Source organism: Heteronotia binoei, chromosome 9, assembly GCF_032191835.1.
Source record: "Heteronotia binoei isolate CCM8104 ecotype False Entrance Well chromosome 9, APGP_CSIRO_Hbin_v1, whole genome shotgun sequence".
Lineage (NCBI taxonomy): Eukaryota > Metazoa > Chordata > Lepidosauria > Squamata > Gekkonidae > Heteronotia > Heteronotia binoei.
Genome location: NC_083231.1, coordinates 22,300,422 through 22,322,642, shown reverse-complemented (window position 1 = coordinate 22,322,642; position 22,221 = coordinate 22,300,422). Strand labels below are relative to the sequence as shown.

General features: G+C 45.4%; 1 protein-coding gene across 1 annotated transcript; it reads right to left on the bottom strand.

Moving 5' to 3' along the window:
* Positions 1 to 3,422: 3,422 nt before the first annotated feature.
* Positions 3,423 to 21,585, bottom strand: RHOH (ras homolog family member H). Its single transcript, XM_060247297.1, has 2 exons — positions 21,491 to 21,585; positions 3,423 to 4,227 (listed from the first exon to the last, which is right to left on the bottom strand). The coding sequence occupies exon 2, from the start codon at positions 4,053 to 4,055 to the stop codon at positions 3,480 to 3,482; it is 576 nt and encodes a 191-aa protein (XP_060103280.1). The 5' UTR covers positions 4,056 to 4,227; positions 21,491 to 21,585; the 3' UTR covers positions 3,423 to 3,479.
* Positions 21,586 to 22,221: the final 636 nt, after the last annotated feature.

The window sequence follows — 22,221 nt, the reverse complement described above, 5'->3', positions numbered from 1 at the left end:
ACTAGTAGTGATACTAGAACTTGGGGGTCTATACTGAAGGGTTTTTAATGTGTTTCCCCCCCCCAGTGGGTCTAGTATATTGTAAAAGTAGTTCTTTACAGGCAGCCCAATTCAGACATAAGTGGTGGCCTGCCGTGGCGTAACTGCCACACCCCTAGTAGACTTCCTGAGGACTTCGGAACGCTGGAGCGTGGGGAGGGGAGAGGCGTAGCTTGCCCTGAGGGAGACTGTCACCATGGCAACACCACTGCCGTAGGCACGTGAGGGAGGTGGAGGCAGCCAGAAGGGAGGGCCAGCCCACCCACCCCCCATTGGCCAGTCCTGGCGCATGTGCCGCGGCTCATGACAGTCAGAGATGGGGAGAGGCGGCCCTGGAGAGGCTGAAAGCCATCCCCAACCCACCTCCAAACAGAGAACGGAGCCTATAATGGGCAGACCATCAAAGGCAAAGGAGAGACGTCCCACCAACATGGGGAGGGAACAGGAGTGAGGCTGGGCATGCGCGCACGAGAAGCCTGGCTTGGTGGCGAGGTGCAGGTGGAGATGGGACAGGCCTGCACGGGACCACGGAGAGGCCGTCAATCCCCTCACACCCTTCCGCTGTCAGAGACTCTGCCAATGGCAGGCAGACAAGAAGGAAGTACCAAGTGCAGGAGTTCGCTGTCATAGACAGCGGCTGGAATGTGTGTCTGGGAGTGAGCAGCCTGGCAGCAGACACCCCCCCACCCAGAGACCCCCTGTGTTGCCCTGACGCTCCCTGCCATGTGGACGAGGGGCCGCAGAACTCAGAATGCGAGTGCATCAGCCGCAGAACTCAGAGTCCACATCATCAGCCCCCCCCCCCAGTGCTCTGCACACAACAGCCCTGTGGGGTCGGGTAGGCTGTCAGCTTGGGCAGGCTGAGGGGCGGCACCCCCTCCCCTGTCCAGCCACACAGGGAGCAGCGTGGCGGCTCATAGACCAGTTCCCCCCCCCCAAAACCAAGTCTGCCCACCCTCCCAGGCATTCCCTCAGATAGGTCACTGACAGGGGGGTGGGGTTGCCCAGGGAACGTTCAGCAGATGCCAAGCAGGAGAGACAACAGAGGGCACAGCTCAGACTTTATTTTTCTGGAACAGAGTGCAACAGTTTCCCTGGCGCACCTCTTGGGGGGGGCATGTCATGGGCCAAACTGCTCAGGGGGCCGCCTAAGCCTGGCCGTGCCTGACTCCTCCCCCTCTTCTGCCGCTGCAGTCCGCTCCGCCAGACTTACACTTCCACTCAGGTGCAGCCCTCAGGCGCCGCTGCACTCGTGCGGGGCGGCACTCGAGCGGAGCTGTGCTCACATAACTCCCCTCCGCTGTGGCGCTGCCGATCTTCCACTGGCGTATGTGCCACTTCCGCCAACATAGCGGTAAGTCCTTTCCCAAAGCACTTTTGGTCCCACCCCCTCTGGATTGTGCTGTTAATGTGTAATTAACTTGCGGGAATCACAACCATAAAATATGGTGATTGTGACATAGCGTTTGGAAAGAATTTGGTGGAATAATGGCTGTTTTTTTCATAATGGTCTTCCCATTTTTACTTTGATTACGAGGTTCCATGTAAGGAGAAGGGAAAATTAACAAGGTCCGTTTTAAATTTACAATTGCAGTTCTTGCATATATGTTCTATATTTTCTTTTGACCCTGGCAGTTTTCACTGACAAAACTGAGTCTTTGCTAGAATAACAATTCCAGAGGGGTAGCTGTATTGTGTGGTGTGGTATGGCATGGCGTGGCGTGACGTGGCATAGTATGGTATGGCCCAGTCTTGGAAGCTAAGGAGGGATGGTACTTGGAAGGGAGACCACCAAGGAGAAGTCTCTGAAGAGGCAGGTAATGGCGAACCAGCTCTGCTCCTCACTTGCCTTGAAAGCCCCTTGCTGGGATTGCCAAAAATTGGTTGTGACCTGATAGCATGTGCATACACAGCTATGTTACAATGCAAATCTAAACTGAGTGATGTAATTCTTAATTCCCGTTGTTGTTTAGGACTGTACTGCAACTCTGCTGCAGCAAAACTAAATAGGAGTCTTGGAGTAATGTTATGCCATCATGAACTTTCATGTCTGCCTTATTAGATGTTTACAACAGAGTGGGTTCTAGTCCACTGATTACGTGCCGGAGGTGGGTGGGGGGAATCTTGTTAAAGTGTCAGATGATTCCTGCATATTGCTTTTCCTTGCCAGAGGTTACTATCAGATTTCTGGCTCTCAAAATTTTGTCAGCTGTATGCAACAAAATGATGTAATGATGGAGATGTTTCAACGCTTCTGAATTACAGCCTATCGTGCACCTGTTACAGAGGCAGAAGCCTTACTGTAATAAAAACTGGTCACCTGAAATTTCCCCAGCATTGCACAAAGCCTCAAGGTTGCTAAAGGGATTGTCTACTTCATGAAAAGAGAATCTTGTCTTTTTAACTGACAGGAAGAACATAAATGAAGTTTCTCCCATTGTTGCCAGGATGGCTCTTAATAAACATACCAGCGCTGTAGAATAATCAGAGCTACCTCCCTTCCCACATTATGTTAAACAAAACTGATATTTCCCCCCTGGTTTTTTTCACATTTTTGCTTTATTGCCCATGACGTTGCTAGGTCAGAAGAAAAGGACAACAGACATCTATATTATAGACCAGTAATCCTCAACGTGACATCCACTCCACTCCATTCTTTCCTAAAGCAAAGAGCTTTTCAGCATCACATTGGATGAGGATGTGTTTCAGAAGAACCTGTATGCCTTCAGGGAACACCCATTTGGAAACAGCTGCTGTCACCATAGAAGGATGCTTGGCTTGGGACCTTGTAATGTTTTGTGGAGCCTCCTCCTCATTTTATGACTGGTCCCAGTACACCTCGCAGTGATTTTGCAGCTGTGTAGTACCTGTTCTCAAAAATCTAAAAGCTGAGGAGGAAGGTTGGTGACCCCTGTTATAAACACTGGTTTTTAACAAATATTCCTTCCCCCAGGAACTCTACAAACTAAGTTCTATGAGCAGGAGAGGAGAGGGAGGCTTTAGTTTAGTTGCTGATATCTCTCAGCACCTTCACAAATAAGAATATTTTGTGATATTTTGCCAGGAAAGCCATTAACATGAAAACCAAAATAAGCCTTTCTCTTAAATTATATCCCCAACAATTAAAGACAAGCGCTGATGTTTAGTGAAAGCAACCAAACGTCCAGCATTAAATAAATATATTGTAAAGTTCCCAAGTATTATAATCAGACTGTGATATACATTGTATCTCTGATGTCTCTCAGTTCTCCAAATGCATGCCACTGGAAGTTAAACAGTTTCAGGGCAACCTTCTTAGGAAGGAAAGTTTTGGTGTGCCTGCCACACAAAGTTCCCCGAACCGATCACAGTCAATCTGCTCGGAAAGCATAACTGGGGGTGATTTCATTTTTTCTTGTGTTTAGATCGATATGAGAAGGAAATATTTTTGTGCCCGTTGTTTAAAAGATCTTGCATTCATCAACAGAGAAAAGTTTCCTCCTGGATCGTTTTCTTTCTTGATTCACTGCAGTACGGACAGCGCACTCAAACACCTGCTGTACTCCTCTGTTGCTGAGCGATGAACACTCCACGTAGCCCTTAGCCCGGATGTTTTTGGCAAGTCGCTTACCATGCACAGAACTGATGCAAGCTGCGCTATAAGGTCCAGCTTCCCTCTGGTCAGTCTGAGTAGCCACCACTAAAATGGGGATCCGGGGCAAATGGGTCCTGATCTCTGTAACCCATTTGTTCCTCAGGCTCAGAAACGAGTTGTGATTGGCCACCGAGAAGCACATTAGGACCACATCAGCTTGTTGGTAGGAAAGAGGACGGATCCCTTTGAAGCTGTCACTGCCCGCTGTGTCCCAAAGGCCTAAACTAATCTGGATTCCATCCAGGAAAACTTCGACTCCCGTGTTTTCATACACAGTTGGCTTGTAACTGTCCGGAAAAGTCTCAGAGGTAAAACGCAGCAGCAGTGCCGTTTTCCCAACAGCGGCATCTCCCACCAGAACGCATTTCACCGAATCCAACATCTCTTCAAAGTCTGCTGTTTCTAGAAGGGGATCTAGGGACACAGTTCTAAAGTGCTGAACTCCATACAGTAGGAATCAGTAGTAGTTTCTACAAGGTGTTTAAGGAGTTTTACACAAGGATCCAAAGTCTCCTTCCACAGTACTTGATGCTTCACTGAGTCAAACCAGCTTCCTGCAACAAAAAGAGAACACGGATAATTTTGTTGCATACGTTCCTAAAAATCTCTTCATTTTCTTGCAGGCAACAGATGAATTCCAAACCTCAGTACGCTTTACCCAGTACCCTGGTTGTGGCTTGAATCCTAACACTTAGCTCAACAAAGCTTTCCTTAGCCTAAAGTTGCTTCCTCCAGTGTAAGTGAGCTCTCCCTCTAGCAAAAGTTGGAGGAAGGCTGGAGAAAGGCTCCACTTTGCAGAGCGAAATAGTGGGATAGAGGTCCACATATATGTGGCATAACATAGAAAGTCCCGCCGAAATATTACCAACATTTCAGAAGTATAGTCTTGCAAAACTTCGTTATTCTTCCCTGACATAACAATTCCCTGAAAATGGCAAGCTACAGTAATTTGTAAAATAGCGTTTCTTTCAAAAAATGATAATTTTTTTATTTGCAGGGAGTTTTTTAAAAATGTAATTTTATATTTGCATGCAAACACAGTCAGCTGCTTATCAGCAGAGGGGCTGCTTGTGGCAGCTATGGGGAGATAAGGCTCATCCTTGATGCTGGTCCCTCCCTTCTCTACCAAACTCAGAGTTTGTTTTTCCTCCTAACCTCTGTCCTCTTTTCTGCTCAGAGAGAGAGAGAGAAGAAATATGTGTGTGTGTGAGAAAGAGAGAAAGAGCTGTTTCCTTCAGAGAGTGGCTGTTCTCTCTCCTTTCTTCATGAGGAGAGGAGGAGATGATGATGAAGAAAATAATAATAGGGAAGAAGCCTGCTAAAGAGTAAGAAATGTTATAGAACATGTAATGGCAGTGCAAATGGGAAATATTGAGCCCCAATGGACCCCCCTCCTTCTTCTGGTCAGATACGTTATCAAACTGCTTTGAGAGCCCATGAGTGTGCTGGTGGCTCTGCAATTGCATGGAAAATGAAAAATACGCCACAAATCTACACTTGAAAGACACTCAGTGAAAGCGGGAAAGCAACAGGTGAGGGGGAATGCATCCGCGTAAGGTACCACAAGTCTCCTGTTAATTTAAGCTCTATAAATAAAGCAAATATTATGTAAAGTCCCCAGTGTATTCTCTTTAGAGGAAACCCAGTGGTGTTAACACTCTGGAATTTAATACCTCTTGGGGACTTGGACCACTCACAATACCACTTAAGATAATAGGTAATCATCAAGCCCACTTTAATACATCTCTTATTTCTGTCCCCCTCCCTCTATCCCCCGGGTTTGTTCCTCATTAATAGAGCATCTGCGTCTCTCAAATAACATAGCACCAAATCAACTTCCATTTTTTCCAGCTTCTTTGACTATAGCATATCCCTGTTGAGCAGGATCTTGTCGCAAGGAGATTGAACCTTACTTACATGCAGTTTCTCAGAGCAGACAGGCTTTCTTGCTCCACACAGACCAAGTGAAGAAGCTTAAGTCTACTTCATGCTTCTAAAGAAGTAGGTTGCTGCCTACAAGAGCTCCTACCAGAGAAAAGCCACTGTTACTAGAGATCTTTGTTCTGAAGCTGAAAGACTAAGCGTGGCAATCCTTACAAACTAACAAACAGCTTCCAGTGCACACTGGTGTCTTTCACCTGACTTCTGCTTAGCAGTATTTATGAGGTAATAATTGCAACAGGAGGCATTTCCCCAGTTCACAAGCACTGTATTCATGACACGTCATGGGTATTCTGAGGTTCACAATATTGTGGAGAAGTCTGACTATTCCTGTTACACAGATATCCATACCCTGATTATTTCAATCTCATGTGAATACAGGAAACTGCCTCATACTGACTCAGACCCTTGGTTCATCAAGGTCAGCATTGTCTACTCAGACTGGCAGCAACTCTCCAGGGTCTCAGGGAGAGGTCTTTCTCATCACCTCTTACCGGATCCCTTTTACTTGGGGATGCTGGGGTTTGAACCTGGGATCTTCTGTGTGGTGAGCCGATGCTCTACCACTGAGCCATGGTACTCCTCCTGTCTCCACATATGGTCTTGGCTTCCAACAGTCCTCTCAAGAGAGGGGTCAGAGAATGGAAGGGCCTCTGTCACAGGTGACTATAGAAATGTGTTCCAGAGGCACAACAGCTGTTCAGAGCAGTGCTCTGAGGGGCAAAAGAGCGTCCCTTTTGAATAACCTTTGTAATCCATTTTAGCAGCCAGCTGTTAACAGATTTAAAGAACACGCCATGAAAAAGCCACAAGAAGGAAGCGGCACAGTTTGAAATGGCCAGAGTGCTTCAGACACGGCTCATTACAGATTTAAATTTGCTGTATGAAACCTCTGTCTCAATACCGCTTTACTTGGAACTGAGCCAACAACAAGTAACAACTGGTTTAGAATGGCGATGTGAAAGGATCCCGGATGAATCCTGTGTTCAGCACAAGGGACTAGACTTTTGCTTTTCAAAACATTGAGTGTGGGGACCATGGCACGGGGATGAGGGGCTCCTGTCCCCCCCCCCCCCAAAAAAAGCATTTTTAAGTGCTAAAAAAGCATGTGTTTTGTGAACGAAGGGTACTGAACTGTTGTGGTAGGTCAGCAGCAAAGTGTTGTGGTAAAATTATATCTACCTGCCTGGAATTCCTGAGGCATGTGAAAAATAAAAGCTAACAACGCACATCTCCTTATTCACTGTGAATATTTACCTTAGCTTGTGTGTTTTTAAAAAAATAAACTTTGTTCTTGTTCCTTTACACAGAACCCACTCCGTGCTTGTCAGTTTTACTTCAGTGATCAATCGGGCTTAGGTGGGTTATACCCAGGCCAAGATCCTATCCCTTTGAACCCAGTTCATATTCTTTTTAATTTCCTGCTGGGAACCCTGATACAGTGAGGCAGATGGGAAACTTGACATTGTGACTGGAGGGGAAAATCCTGGCTGGAGTGGTAATTTAGCTTACTAGGATATTCATCACAGCCTGTATTTCAGAGGCTTATGTTTCCAGCAGCAAATTTCAAATGCATTTTATTTGACTGAGGATAAGAGAGCCAAAAGGCAGGATGGGCAGCAAGCAGGGAGAGTTAAAATAATCGTGATGAGAGTTGTGCGTCAAAGATGGCTGCCAGAGAAACGAGATAATAACCATGTGAATGTCAGAGAATGAAGAAGGTGTGGGAGAGGAGAAAATGAGTGTGAAATGATTAGTGGCTAGCTGTTTCCATGTTCAGTCTGCCCTTCTAGAAAAAATGTCTGCAAAAGAGAGATTATACAGCAAAGATAAAAGAAAGGATATGGATGAAAAAAGATTAGAGAGCTGCCCTTGTGTGACTGCAGATGTAAAGTTTTATTTTTAAAATAAAATGGCACCAACGGGCTTACAAATTCAAATTTAAAATATACACTATAATCCCCAAATACTCCTCCAAATTTGCAAAGTTGTTGCTAACCCGCCACAGCTTTGTAGCACCACCTAAATAGCTGTAGAGACTGTGTCCCCGTCACCTCATGAGGGAGCCTGTTATGTAGCGCAGATGCTATAATGGAAAAGGCAAAGACTCTAGCCAGGCGGACAACACTAAACAGAACAGATGCCAGGTATTCCACAATCATCACTGACCAGCATACCTCAAACTAGTTTATCCAATGTCTTCTCAAAACTTTAGAATAAAGAGAACCCATAAACCACCAGTTCACATTTTGGCGTTTCTCATACAAAGCATAACGTACAACCTGGCTAAGACTATGAACATATTTAAGCCTTGTTTGATATGAGAGTTAAGAATAAGTTTCTAAGTCTCTTCCAACAAAAGTTGGATTTGCAAAAACTTTGCATGAATGCAGGGGATTTATAGATAATTTTAAATTGTAAGAATATAAAGGAAGACTTCAGATTCTGTGCCCACCTTATGCACCATTATTTTTCCTTCAGTATATTTATTCTGCAGCTACAATAAAAATGTTCTAAATCATGGTGGAATATTACTTGTGACTACATGGGGGACGGCATCCAAAGGTTTTAAAAATATTCATGCAGTTGTCCTATCGCATCTCTGCAGTAGCGTCAGCAAGCACCTTCCATTTAAATCTCCATGGTTCAGGTTTTGCACATGCATTTTCGCATTATTTATTTATTAATAATTTAAGAATCAATGAATTTGCAGAATTCAACCTAATTGATTGCAAGGCGGACTGGGAGGGTTACTAAATTAACTTGAGATATAAATAGTGGGCTGTCAACCAGGAATTGGTAGGGTTGGTGAGGAGGGTAAGTGAAGTGGTAGGTGGAGATAAACCGGAGAGTGACATTGGTGACTTTATAGTGAGTTGATTCAGATGGCCGGCCAGGGGATTCCAGTGCTCCTGGGGAGGGGAAGATACGACGGTGGGAATAGACAGAAATATAATGGAAGGAGACAGAGACAAAGCGGTGCTCGGCCACCTTCCAGTCTACTTCCCATCCCAATGGTGGCGGGTAGTGGGTCTAAGAAGAATTGCTCGCCTCTGTCATTGGTGTTATGTAACGCCAGGTCCATAAATAATAAGACCGCGACCCTTAAGGAGTTTCTGCTACAGCAGAACATGGACCTGGCTTGCGTGACCGAGACCTGGGTGAGGGACGGGGAGACAGTAGCTCTCTCCCAGATGTCCCCCCCGGGATACTCGGTCTTCCACCAATCACGGAGTAGCGGGCGGGGGGGAGGCGTAGCATTACTCATACGGGAGGATTACTCCTTTCGGGCTCTCCCGGGCCCAAAGATTGATGGGATTGAATGCGCCGGTCTGGCGTGGGATGTTGGAGAGGGGTTGGCAATTTGGCTGGTGTACCATCCGCCTAACGCACCGGCCAATGCCTTACCATCACTATTGGAGGCAGTGGCGGGCTGGGCGTTGGAGTACCCGAGGCTTATGGTCCTGGGTGACTTCAACGTCCATGCCGACGACACGGCCTCCACTCAGGCGATGGACCTAGTGTCGTCCATGGCAACACTGGGACTCTCTCAACTTGTCACGACTCCCACGCATCAGGCCGGGCACACATTAGACCTGATCTTTGCGTCCGGGATTTTGGTGAACGATATCGCCGTAGAAGCGGTACCATGGTCGGATCACCTAGCCCTTAAGGCCCGTATGGGGATGCTACCCCAACCCTGTATGGGCGGAGAGCCTATTTTGGCTCGCCCTCGGGGCCTGATGGACCCGGAACGGTTCCAAACGGCCCTGAGGGATCCTTGGCCCACTGGCAATTCCCTCGATGACCTGGTGGAGATCTGGCAGGACCAGCTATCCAGGGCTATCGACGAAATTGCACCCCGGCGTCCTCTACGCCCTCGCACGAAGCTGGCCCCATGGTACACCCTGGGGTTGCGCCGGCTGAAACAAGGGCTTAGACGACTAGAGAGGCAGTGGAGGCATACTCGGGACGAAGCAACGAGAACATCCTATAGAACGTTTATGAAGTCTTATGAGATGGCAGTCAAGGCTGCAAAGAAAGAATACTTTGCTACCAAGATTGCATCTGCAAACTCGCGCCCAGCACAATTATTTAGAATAATTGGGGATCTTATAACGTTGCCTCAAGGCAAACCAAATGTTAGAGAATTGGAAATAGGCTGTGAGGCATTTGCGAGATATTTTGCAGATAAAATCTCGTTGCTCCGCCAAGACCTGCCTACCACCTTGGATACAGTGAGTGAAATTGAGGCTCCGTGCCTGTCTTCAGGTTTAGTGCTGGACCACTTCGACCCGCTCAGCCTGGAGGAAGTCGACAGAATCCTCTCCGCTGCTCGCCCGACAACATGCGATCTGGACCCCTGCCCCTCTTGGCTGATTAAATCTTGCCAGGGGGAGCTTAGATGTCCTTTACGGGACATCATAAATAGGTCCCTCTTAGAGGGGCAATTTCCAACACCCCTAAAAGAGGCCTTGGTCCGCCCTCTCTTGAAAAAAGCTACAGCAGACCCGGCCGAATTGGCGAACTATCGACCGGTGTCTAATTTACCGTTTTTAGGTAAAATTATTGAGAGGGCTGTGGCGCAGCAGCTTCAGAGGTTTCTGGATGACGCTTCTGTCCTGGACCCATGTCAGTCAGGCTTCCGGCCGGGCCATGGGACGGAGACGGTGCTGGTCGCCTTAGTGGATGACCTCCAACGGCAACTGGATCGAGGCGGCGTTGCAGTGCTGATGCTGTTAGATCTGTCGGCTGCATTTGATACAGTCGACCATCGGCTACTGACGCGCCGCCTCGCCGACATTGGGGTTGAGGGGTCGGCCCTGCAATGGCTTTCCTCCTTTCTCCTAGGTCGGGGACAGAGGGTGGCTATTGGGGGAGAACGATCCCGGAGGCGCACACTGGATTGTGGGGTGCCTCAGGGAGCAGTTCTCTCCCCGATGTTGTTCAACATCTATATGCGCCCCCCGCCCAGATTGCCCGGCGGTTTGGGCTGGGTTGCCATCAATATGCAGACGACACCCAGCTCTATCTGCTAATGGACGGCTGGCCCAACTCCGCACCAGGGAATCTCGACCGGGCTTTACAGGCTGTCGCGACATGGCTCAGGCTGAGCGGGCTGAAACTGAACCCAGCGAAGACAGAGGTGCTGTGCGTGGGCCGCGGCGCCCTGGGAAGGGAAATAGCTCTTCCGGCCTTCGACGGTGCGCTATTGAAAGCAGCGCGCCAGGTAAAGAGCCTAGGTGTTTTACTGGAGCCTTCACTATCAATGGAGGCCCAGATAGCAGCCACTGCCAAGTCAGCATTCTTCCATCTGAAGCGGGCAAGGCAGTTGGCCCCTTTCCTCGAGCGCCGGGACCTCGCAACGGTGATCCACGCAACGGTCACCTCAAGACTAGACTACTGTAATGCCCTCTACTTGGGGCTACCTCTGTGCCGGACTCGGAAGCTGCAGCTAGTGCAGAACGCGGCGGCCAGGCTGTTGTTGGGACTTCCAAAACGGGAGCATATACGGCCGGGGCTACGTGAACTGCACTGGCTGCCGATTATATACCGAGTCCAGTACAAAGTGTTGGTCGTTACCTTTAAAGCCTTATATGGCCGAGGACCCACCTACCTGAGGGACCGTCTTTCCCCATACGAACCCCAGAGAGCACTGAGGTCAGTCGGGAAAAATCTGATGACCATCCCCGGGCCGAAGGAGATTAAACATCAGAGCACCAGAGTACGGGCATTCTCGAGTGCGGCTCCTACTCTGTGGAACCGACTCCCCGAGGAGGTGCGGGCCCTGCGGAACCTTGAGCAGTTCCGCAGGGCCTGCAAGACCGTCCTTTTTAAACTGGCACATCCGGACTGTTAGGAAGATCAAGAATTAAGGAGCCGCCAATGCGGTCTGAAGATTCACACCGCAGAATAATTATATCATTGAACTGGTTTTTAATGTTAGTAGTTTCATTGTTGATGTTTTATATTGTTGGATTTAAATGTTTTTATTATATCACTGTATGTTTTGTAATATGCTGTTAGCCGCCCTGAGCCCGCTAAGGTGGGGAGGGCGGGATAGAAATAAAATTTATTATTATTATTATTATTAGTTTGTTGAATGAAAGGGAATAGAAAGGAATGCAGGCAAAGGGGGGGGGGAACCACTGTGGAAACTAACCAGACTTTTTCTAAAACTGACAAGCAGCCGTGAAGCCCCATTTTCCATATTACTGAACACTGTGGGATTCTCTGCTGTGTTATTGACCACTGTGAAAAATGGGAAAGAGTCACACAGTCTCAAAATATGGAAGAACATGTTGAGAGTACAGAATGCATGATAGAACCCATTGACACTGGAATTGCAAGCTGTGATCGTTGGCAATGTGTGTGTGCACACTCATGCATGTGCCTGTGCAAAGTTGGCGGCAACTCCACCATGCTTTGCACGGGGCTGCAGTTTGTATGGTTAAGGAGTCCTCTGGCAGAAGCTCTGGAGAGCTTTTTTAGTCTTGTACCACTAAATTGAACAAAAATGGGGGGAGGAATTTCACTCATGCCCTAGCCTAGTGCATCTGCATAGGAACCCTAATTTTTTGTCCTTCCTTGCAAAATTGCAAGATGGGTTTTGTTTTGCTTGGGTTTGTGTGTGTGTGTGTGTGTGTGTGTGTGTGAGAGAGAGAGAGAGAGAGATTCTCTAACTTGATCCTGCACACTGGTTGTGATCTTGGCAGTTTTTTAAAAGCCTGTCCTGTGTGGATTGCACTTCTCCTCTAAATGGATCAATCCCAAGTGATTCTTAAGTCCGGCCATTCAGAGAGGTCCATGTGGCTCAGCCAACACTTTAATGGTAGGCTTCTGAAGACTGCCAAAATGGCCACCCCCTCCCTAAACTTTGTTCACTAAAGCATTAAAGGGAAAAATGTTTTCAAAATTTTAGACTTCTCATTCCAGTCTCTCTATCTCTCTACATCAGTTTCCTTCTGCACTGAGGATCTCCCACTTTATTTTGTTTGCATTCAGCACTAAAATTCCACACACACACACATTTTTTTTTCCCACTGGAGATGCCGCCAGTTGCCTCCTCACCGATCCCTCTTTCAACTTTCTTTGAATACTTGCTATTCTCTCCTTTTCTAAAGCGGAAGGGACTGATTTCATTTATCTATAAGGGTTTGCTAGACATTGATGCTGTTGATTTGTTATCCTATCAAGAAATTTGGCAAAAGAATAGTTCAATTAATTTTCAGGAGGATGTTTGGCAACAAATCTGGTCATCTCCTTCGTTTGTTTCAAAATCATTGAATATACAATTACAAACTCAAAAAAATTTGTTTCGGTGGTATTTAACACCTCAGAGATTAAGCCATATGGCGATAAATCAATCCTCCAAGTGTTGGAAAAATTGTGGAGAGGTGGGCACGTTTATACACTGCTGGTGGTCTTGCCCGAGGGTGCAGTCGTTTTGGGCAGTAATTGTGGCAAAAATCAAGGATATCATGGGTTATAGTTTACCCTTAAGATTGGAACTCATTTTGCTTGACTGTTGGAAAGGTATTTCTATTTCTTCTCTCAATAAATCCCTGATATCCCTTTTACTAGCTGCTGCTAAAATGGTATTAGCCCAATTTTGGAAATCTCCCAATATTCCTCCAGTTAAAGCCTGGTATGCTAAAATCTGGGAGGTCTATGCTGTGGACAAGATAGCAGATAGTTTATGCAATATAAACAATTCAGAAGGTAACGATTCTCTGATGTACAAGTGGCTTCCATTTCTTAAATTTTCTTTTGGTCCTGTAGATCAGATACGTACATGTATACCTGGTAGATATTATGACATTATTAATTTGATGTAATTAATATATGGACAGAGTACTCATTTTTTTAATTCAGCTGCCAATTATGTATGTGTGTGTGTATGTATATGTATATGTATATATGTGCATATGTATATGTGTATATATGTATATGTATATATATATGTGTGTGTGTGTGTGTGTGTATATATGTATGTGTGTGTGTGTGTGTGTATATATATATATTGTGTTTTGTTTTGTTTGTATTTTGTGTATATATATATATTTTGTTTTCTGCTGGTATGCTATGCTTATACACAAAGAATGATTGCAGATACAGTCATTGATTGCTTTATTTGTATGTTTATTAAATTCAATAAAAAAGTTTTTGGACAAAAAAAAAAGTCAATACCAGCAGAGAACTAAACCTTGTGCAGCTGTTTTTAAAATTCTCCCCCCTCATTTTAATTTTTTTAAATTCAGTGATCCAAGACTAGCGGTAGTATCATGTTGCTGGACTCATGCCTCTTGTAAAAAATAAAAAAATTAAAAGCAAGGGGAAAATTGAGCTTGTAAACTGATAGTGGGGAGGATGGTGGAAGGTACAGAGTGGGCAGAATGACCTCAATGTGTGTGGTGAGTGACCTTCGAGGGGTGGCAAAAGGGCAGGGGGGAAATCCAAGGAAATCTGTACACTTTTGGAAGTAGCTTCAGCTTGGAAGCAGAACAAAGGGAAAATAGCCACAGAAGTACTCTTAGAAATCCTGGGGAAACAGTGGCCAGAATGCGACCTGATAACTGAAGGAAGGAAAATCAGTGCAGAACAACAAAGAAAACCTGACGGACATGCATGATGAAAGTGAGGGCTAACAGGCTTAAGCTTGAGTGGACATGCCAGTTTGAGGAACTGATATTGTAATTGTCATAAAGAAACTGCTGCTCCCTTCCCAGGAACCAGGATGTTCACACTTGACCACACATGAAGAGACAGAACTTCACACAAACAACAATCACTATGAATTTGACCAGCTATGACCCTGTCAGGGGTGACCCTCAACCGCTTCCCTCATGCTTGTATAGGGTTAAAACATACTGGAATGGATGCCTAGAAAAACTAATTGTAAGGGAGTTGCTAAAATCATGTATTTGTTTTATTTCATTTCAACTGACTGACAATTCTTTTACTTCAATGGGTGTGCTAATCTTGCAAAAGACACTCCACCACCATCACAGGATGTCTCTGTGTTGTTGTTGCAAACATACAAAGAGTTATAGAAATGTACAAGAGTTTCACAGCCCAAATTTGTATCTGATGAAGCAGGCCGTTGCCCTTGAAAACTAGTGCCACAGTAATTTGCCACAAGAACTGTTTCTGAATTTTAACAGCTTGGGCAATCACTTTGGGTGTTGAATTTATATCTTTAATTATAGTCATCAATTTATGAAAGTGGCAACAAAAAATGAAGCATTCAGAAGCATGGTTGTAGTTGTATTCTACCCACATAGGAATTAAAGAATTATAGTTTCAATAGAAGTTTACACGTGTGGCCTAGAAGGCAGCAGAAAGAAAGATTAGGATGAATATGCAGCTAACCTGTTCTCATTTTCACATGTTAGATAATGTCAGCAAAAGTCTCTGAGAGCCAAATTACACGTAACATTTTTCACTTGGTTGCCATGTAGATCCAGAACACCAGCTATGAGTTCCTCAGGAACTCTTATTCAGAAGTGCTGCAGGGGTCCGATTCTGACCAGGATCACAGTTCTAATAGAGCTGCTACATTCCCATGGGAAACCACAAGTCCTCACAGTGACCACATGGAAAACGTAACATGTAGTTTGGGTGAGGCAGCAAGAGACAGCAGCTTGAGAGAATCCTGCATCAACACTGCTCCTTCATTTGTAGAGGCCTGTCTGTGCTTGCCAGCAAAGGACTAATGAGTTTAGGTGAATTTTCTACCCCCACAGAGGGTTTTGCAGCCCTGCATTATATTGATACAACATTATAGCAATCTGAAATCCCAGCTTTCTCAGAACTGGATTCAAATTGCCACCGTGCTGTGAAGCTCCAAATGACCTTGGGCCACTTTCTCTCAGCTGAACACGTGTTGGAAGGATAAAAGTGGGAAAGACAACAGTGCATGCTGCTCTAAGCCGCTTGAAGGAAGAATGGAATAAAAATATGCTATATAGATAGATCCACCCTACAACAATATTCCTCAATGTGGAGCCCACAGGTGACACAGCACCCCCCCCCCCCCTCCCAGTGTATTCCCTGGTGGTCACTGCTTCTTGAGTCTTAAAGCTGTTGTATGGAAGAGAAAAAAGAAAACAAAAAGCTTCAACCTACTCCTACCAACTAAGTGACTAACAAAATGCTGTGTTCATTCTGGGCAGCCATGTCCCCTCCACGTGGCCAAACAGAATTTTTCTTATGTCTCAGAGATGGGCAACCTCTCCCTGTGGTCATACAGGGAAACGGAAATCAAAGCTAAGAGCTATTACCAGTTTTCTGCCATTGCCTTGAAGTAAAGAGGTACCTGCAAGGGGGATCTGTTTGGAAGTAGCTACCACCGCTGTGGAGAAACGCCATCTGAGAGTGTTGGTGCTTCATCCAAAAAGGCAGGGATCAGTAAATTCCTCAGCAGGGCTTTGTAGCCTTCCCCTCACTCCCCCCCTCCCTTCCAGAGCCAAACCAACAACGCTAGGGGGAAAATCTCCTAGAGAGGCAGGAAGTGCTGTTGTTCCTTGCATGTGTTAGGCAGGAAGAGAAGGCAGATTTGAACTGGGGCTCGAGCGAGCATGTGGTGAGCAATGGAGGCTCCTGCCTGGGAGGGCCCAGGCAGGCAGACCAAGTGAGTAATTCTCAAGACAGGACAAGTTTGGACCAGGGACAGTAGAAAGCGTTTATAAACACCTTTCCTTTGTCATGCTGCTTGCTGTGCTGTGCTGTGCTAATTTTGTAGATGCAACTGTTTTTGTTTTGTTTTTCTTTTCCTATCTGTTTCTCTTTTTAAATAAATATATTTTTACTGTTTAAATGCTGGCAATCAATCTCTGTACCACATAGATCCCCGGACCGCTTTAGACCACGCTGTTTTTAAGAAGGGGGCCCCGAGGAAGGGGGAAGGCATGCAGTTGGATAAGGTGCCAATCCTCCAGGGGTGCCCCAAAGAAATGCTGAGGTCTCTGTGAAACCCAAGTGCAGGGTGGCAGAGGACCTGGAGGCCTAGCCTCACAGCTGGAGAGGGGGATTGGGAGTCCTGTTCCTCTCAATCTGAACCCCGGGACTGAGCAGGTGGTGGCAGCGAGCCCAAGGGGCAGGAGGAGAAATAGCTCCCTCCAGGAGTTGGCGACTCCATAGGGAGCAGACGGGACCGGGCCTGAAGGCAGAATCGGGCCGGTTCCGCCACAACCGCCATGGAAAGACACTTGATTTGTGTATGTGGACTCATGGAATGTTCCTTACCAGTGTTCCTGCCTGGCTCATTGGAGTCTTAAGGACTGAACTTGGGGACTCTAGAACAATGGGCAGTAGGATCCAAATCCCTGCTGTCCTGGTCCAAACAGAAGCCCCTTGCTGGTCCAAACGATCCAATGGTGTCCTAGCACGGGAACCGAGGACTGTATATAGTTGGCCCCATTGGCCCAGTTTACCCAGTCTTCTAGTTCAGCCGTTACCATGCTGTACTGAATAAAGAGAGTTATGATCACGGCAACCTCGTCTCTTCTATGCTTTGAACCTGCTATATTATAATTTGGAACCTCCCAGCATTTTGTGACTGGCTCCAGTCACCATGGCAGCCACTTTGTGTTTTGTGATGGTGCTGACTAACTCCCCCCCCCCCCCAAAAAACCCCCAACAACTCCAGAGGGCCTACAGACTTAATGAGACTGGGAATTTATAAGAATAAATTATCCAGGTATCTGTCGGAGGAACACCAGGGACATTGATAAAAAAACCAATGTGAAGAGCAGAAACAGACTAATAGGGAGTCAGATTAGTGGTCTACTTGAACAGGCAGAAGATCTTTGTAATCTCTTTTTGAGCTCTTTCTAAATCTTGATACCAGTGAAAACCCTTTAACTGGTGATAACAAAAACAGTATCTGAAGTCTGTTGCTGGTGGAGCATCATTCTGATAGGTTTGGTCCAAAATACAATTTTTGTCCCAAACAACTGAAACATACAATCCAACATAGTAGACCCCACGAGTCTTAAAGGTGTCACTGGACTCAAACTTTGCTCTGTTGCTTCAGACCAACGCAGCTACCCACCTGGATAAATGACAAATAGCTTTCATGCCTGTCATTTGAGAATTTTGGTCTAGTCCTTTAATTTTTAATTCTATATATCAAGCTGTACATTTGGATGCATTGGTTCAGAAGCAATACATTCATGGATCTATAACAAATGTTTGCAGCAAACTTGGTTTTCTAGAAGGATCCAGTGGCTTTTGAGCTAAATGTCACCTTGATTCCAACAAGCTATAAATATTTCTCATGATGAAAATAGGGCAGCTGCAAAGTCCTTTTTGTTGCTGCTGCTTTGATTTCTGTATTTACTCTGTAGTTGATTGGCATGGTGAACGGCGTAGTTTTGAACTATGAACTCTGGAGAAAATAACAGAAATGTATAGCATTGATCAATCTGACATAGGCACCAATACAATCTCTTAAACAGAACTAATTTAGCCTACAATGGCGTCTACGCCAACAACAAGGATTTGTCCATAGCTACTCATTATACAGTGAACACGGAAGTCAATGTAGTTTAAAAAAACCAAAACCAAAACCCAAATATTAATTTGGGGGGAACTGCATCTGGTTCAACCCTGCACAAAAGGGGTGAATTTCAATGTCCACAACTTTGATAAAGTTTGCCTTCATATTTTTACATAGAATGCCCTATTCTGTGCTCTCTTCCCCTAACATCCATTGTTTTTTTTCTTCATTGGTATTCACAGATAAAGCATTTTCATAGCTCAGCTTTATTTTATTTCTAGCCTGGTCCAGGCCCACCAAGCTATTAACATCAGAGACCAAAGTATTTTTGGCGAGGGAGATACAGCCTGCACTTTGGAGGAAACCCACTGAAGCCATTCCCTATCTCATTGGCTGTCCAAGCCCTCTCTCATCCACCTCCCATTCCATTTCCAAAAGACATTTTTTGACCTCCGTCATTTGTGTGGGAAGGAGTATCGAATAGAATAGAATCACAGAGTTGGAAGGGGCCATACAGGCCATCTAGTCCAACCCCCTGCTCAACGAAGGACCAGCCTAGAGCATCCCTGACAAGTGTTTGTCCAGCTGCTTCTTAAAGACTGCCAGTGAGGGGGAGCCCACCACCTCCCTAGGTAGCCAATTCCACTGTTGAACAACTCTTACTGTAAAAAAGATTTTCCTACTATCCAGCCGGTACCTTCCCACCCTTAATTTAGACCCATTATTGCAAGTCCTTTCCTCTGCTGCCAACAGGAACAGTTCCCTGCCCTCCTTTAAGTGAAAGCAGAAGACAATCCTGCTCAGCTCTTTCGGTGGAATCCAATGCAGATCGACTCCTCCAGTCTAAGTACATTGGAGCTACGGAACTATGTTGTTCATCACTTAATGTCTTCTGCATCTCACAGTAGGCCTTAAATTCCTGGGAAGACCACATTCCCAGATGTGCCTGCCTGATAACTGCATAGGTCTTCACTCTGGATGCCTCTAGCACCAGAGGTGAGATGGGTGACTGCTAGAGATGGGCCTTTCATTGGTAGCACCTCAGCCGTCGAAAGCCATTGTCACAGCAGCTTGCCTGGAGCCCAGTTTGTTATGTTTTTGGCCCCAGGCAAAAACCATTCTTTGTCCAAGTTATGTCTTTGAATATTGGAGTTGCCTTTGGCTGGTTTTACTGCTGCTTTGCAAAAATAATTATAATGATTTAATTCTGCTTTTGTTATGTGTTTCTGGTTGTATCTTGTGACAGGCCGTTTCTGTCAACTGAGGGGACTCACACGGCCTCGTATCATTTTGGGGGAATCAGGTGTATTTTAAACTATGAGCCTTCTCCTCAGATACCAGGTGTTCTAAAAGCAGTGAGTGTCTAAGCTTTGGGTTCACTGTTGTGAGGGAAGTTTTGTGGTGCACAAGTAGAATATGGAGGTTACTGAGGTAAGGATTATAGATTAACAACAACGGAACTGATCAACAGCACAGGTCTCCAGATAGACCAAAGACAAGCCCAGCTGAGGCATGTCAATTTAGAGAGCAGTTTCAGCTTTCTTTAATACTTTCAAGTATAAACAGGCTTTGACCGATTAGCCACTAGGTTGGATCCTAACACAGAGACAGGATTCCACCCACATCGGCCTGCCTTTTTCCAAGAGTCAGACTGAATGGCACCAGGTCTGCTGACTGCCCGAGACAGGCCTAACAACTGGGTACTCTTTTCTCATCAGAAGTAGGGCCAAACCACTTTGCCACACTGCCAAGCAGAACCACCCTTCACTCTGCCCACTGTTCTCCTGAGCCAGACCGAAGCTCTCTCTGTTCTCTCCCTCAGGCAGACCTGAACTCAGTTCCCGCTGTGCTTCTCTCCACCATTCCACCGCCACCCCCCTTTCTCCAAGGTAACTGGATGCTGGAGCAGCACTCCATAGGCTCAAGTGTTTCACCTTCAGGGGCGGGATAGCCTTCTATATCTTTTATTCACTATCTAGTGCTTTGAGCCATTTCAGGCATTTTTGCAGAGATTAAAAATAGTTAAAAGAAATAAGGAAGACACAGGACTTTGCTGTAAATATGCAGAACATTCCGTAGTGTTGACAGAGGTAAGCAGCAGTAATTAAACTTCTGCCCTGACCTGGATGGCCCAGGCTAGCCCGTGGTCATCATCTCAGCAGCCAAGCAGGGTTGGTTTTGGTTAGTATTTGGACCATCAAGAAAGCCGAGGGTTGTTACACAGAACCAGGCAATGGCAAACCGCCTCTGAACATCTCTTGCTGAAAATCCTACAAGCTCTGACTTGATGGCACTTTCAACCAGTGTTCCCTCTAAGCTGAGTTAGCGTGAGCTAGCTCACAGTTTTTTAGCCTCCAGCTCACGTGTTTTTGTCTTAGCACAGGAAGAATGGCCCTAGAGCAAATTAATTTATGCAGTAGCCAAATTGCTCACTCACAACTTTAATGCCAGTAGCTCACGAAGCAGAATTTTTGCTCACAAGACTCCATAGCTTCGAGGGAGCTTTGCTTTCAACCACCAATTAAACTTCTCGCTTTCCGTCAAGAGATCCATGGGAGCTTTGAGATACTTCAGGAGCACTCAAAGGGGGGCAGGCTTAATCATTCACTTTTTCTTTGCAAGAGGAAAGCTTCACACATGCAAATGGTTGAACAGAGAGAGTGGCCAAAGTAAATTTAACTGGTGCCTTATTCTGACAGTGCTTCTGTTAACACCAGCTGATCATTGCATAGCCAGAGAGTCAAATAACATTTCTGGTGAATTCTAATGATGTCTTTGACTAAATAGGAATAATTTACTTCAAGGTCCAAGCATGTGGCAGAGGGATAAATGAATACAATTTTCTGGAACCTGGGATAGGGGGACAATCTGAGCTGCAGGCCCATTACTATGAGATGGTCATTACAATATTTCATAAACAAAGTAGAAATGTTTCTTTTATGTTGAACGAGATATGTTTATGTTGAAGAGGTGGTCCATATTATAGGTTTGTATGGGGATTGCAATTTTGTACTGGGCCTTGTTTATCTCATGTACCTTAACACCAAACAAATAGCACCTTTCATCTTTTTTTTTGGCAGCAAAAGCAACCAGGAGTCCAGCTGTGTCATGAACAGCAACATATCATGAGTTCCCATACATATAAATGTACTTTATCAGTTATATGTTTTTGTACTGTAATTTGCAGTCCTTATGAGTTTAGCGTGCCGAGCATGTTTGATCTGATGCATTTATCCCAATAAGGGTTACTTGTAGGCAACTGTGCATAGAAATGAAACCTTCATAAATTAACTAGTTTCAAATGATCACTAAGCGGTAGTGAGCGATCACCCCTGAATACAAAAAAAGCTATCTTTTACTGAAGTTCTCCTTACCTTTCCCTTCCAGGATAATCTTTTTGACTACATGTCCGCGTTCAAGATTGCTTTTGTGAAATAAGAATTCCCTACATGATGGAACAAAATGAAAAATATTATTACATTTAGGGGCACTTTATGAAAGCAAGAATTTCTGGCTCGCAGTAAATAGATGATGAGAATAGATTCAGGTGGGTAGCTGTGTTAGTTTGAAGAACAAAGTTTGAATCCAGTGGCACCTTTACAACCCAGAATTAGATTTGTTGGTCCTAAAGGTGCCACTGGACTCAAATTTTGTTCTAGATGATAAATCATCCTTGAGCCGAATCATCTTGTTCCTCGCTTGTTTACTGATTGAGACTACATTCAAACAGTGACAATTCTTTGTTGCCTTGATTGTGATTGAGAACGCATTTATGCAGTCAACAGAGCATCCACATGATCTATTCAGCGATTAATTTCCATCCTGCTCCACCTTTCTTCCCTATCCCATTCCTTTCCAGGAAATCTGGTCCACTCCATACCTTTCCTCATATATTTCTGTAATGAAAAAGCAATTGTGTCTTTTTAAATTTAAGAAGATGAAAGCTGTGGATTCAAAAGGCGTGGTAGAGCGTGGCAATAAATTGTTATACCATTACTGTGCTCTAGCACAACAGAAATTTCTAATTTAAAAAACTCAAAAAGCTCTCCAGTGACATGGTAGGAAACATGGCAGCTGCAAGGAACTGATAAAAGGAAAATGGTGT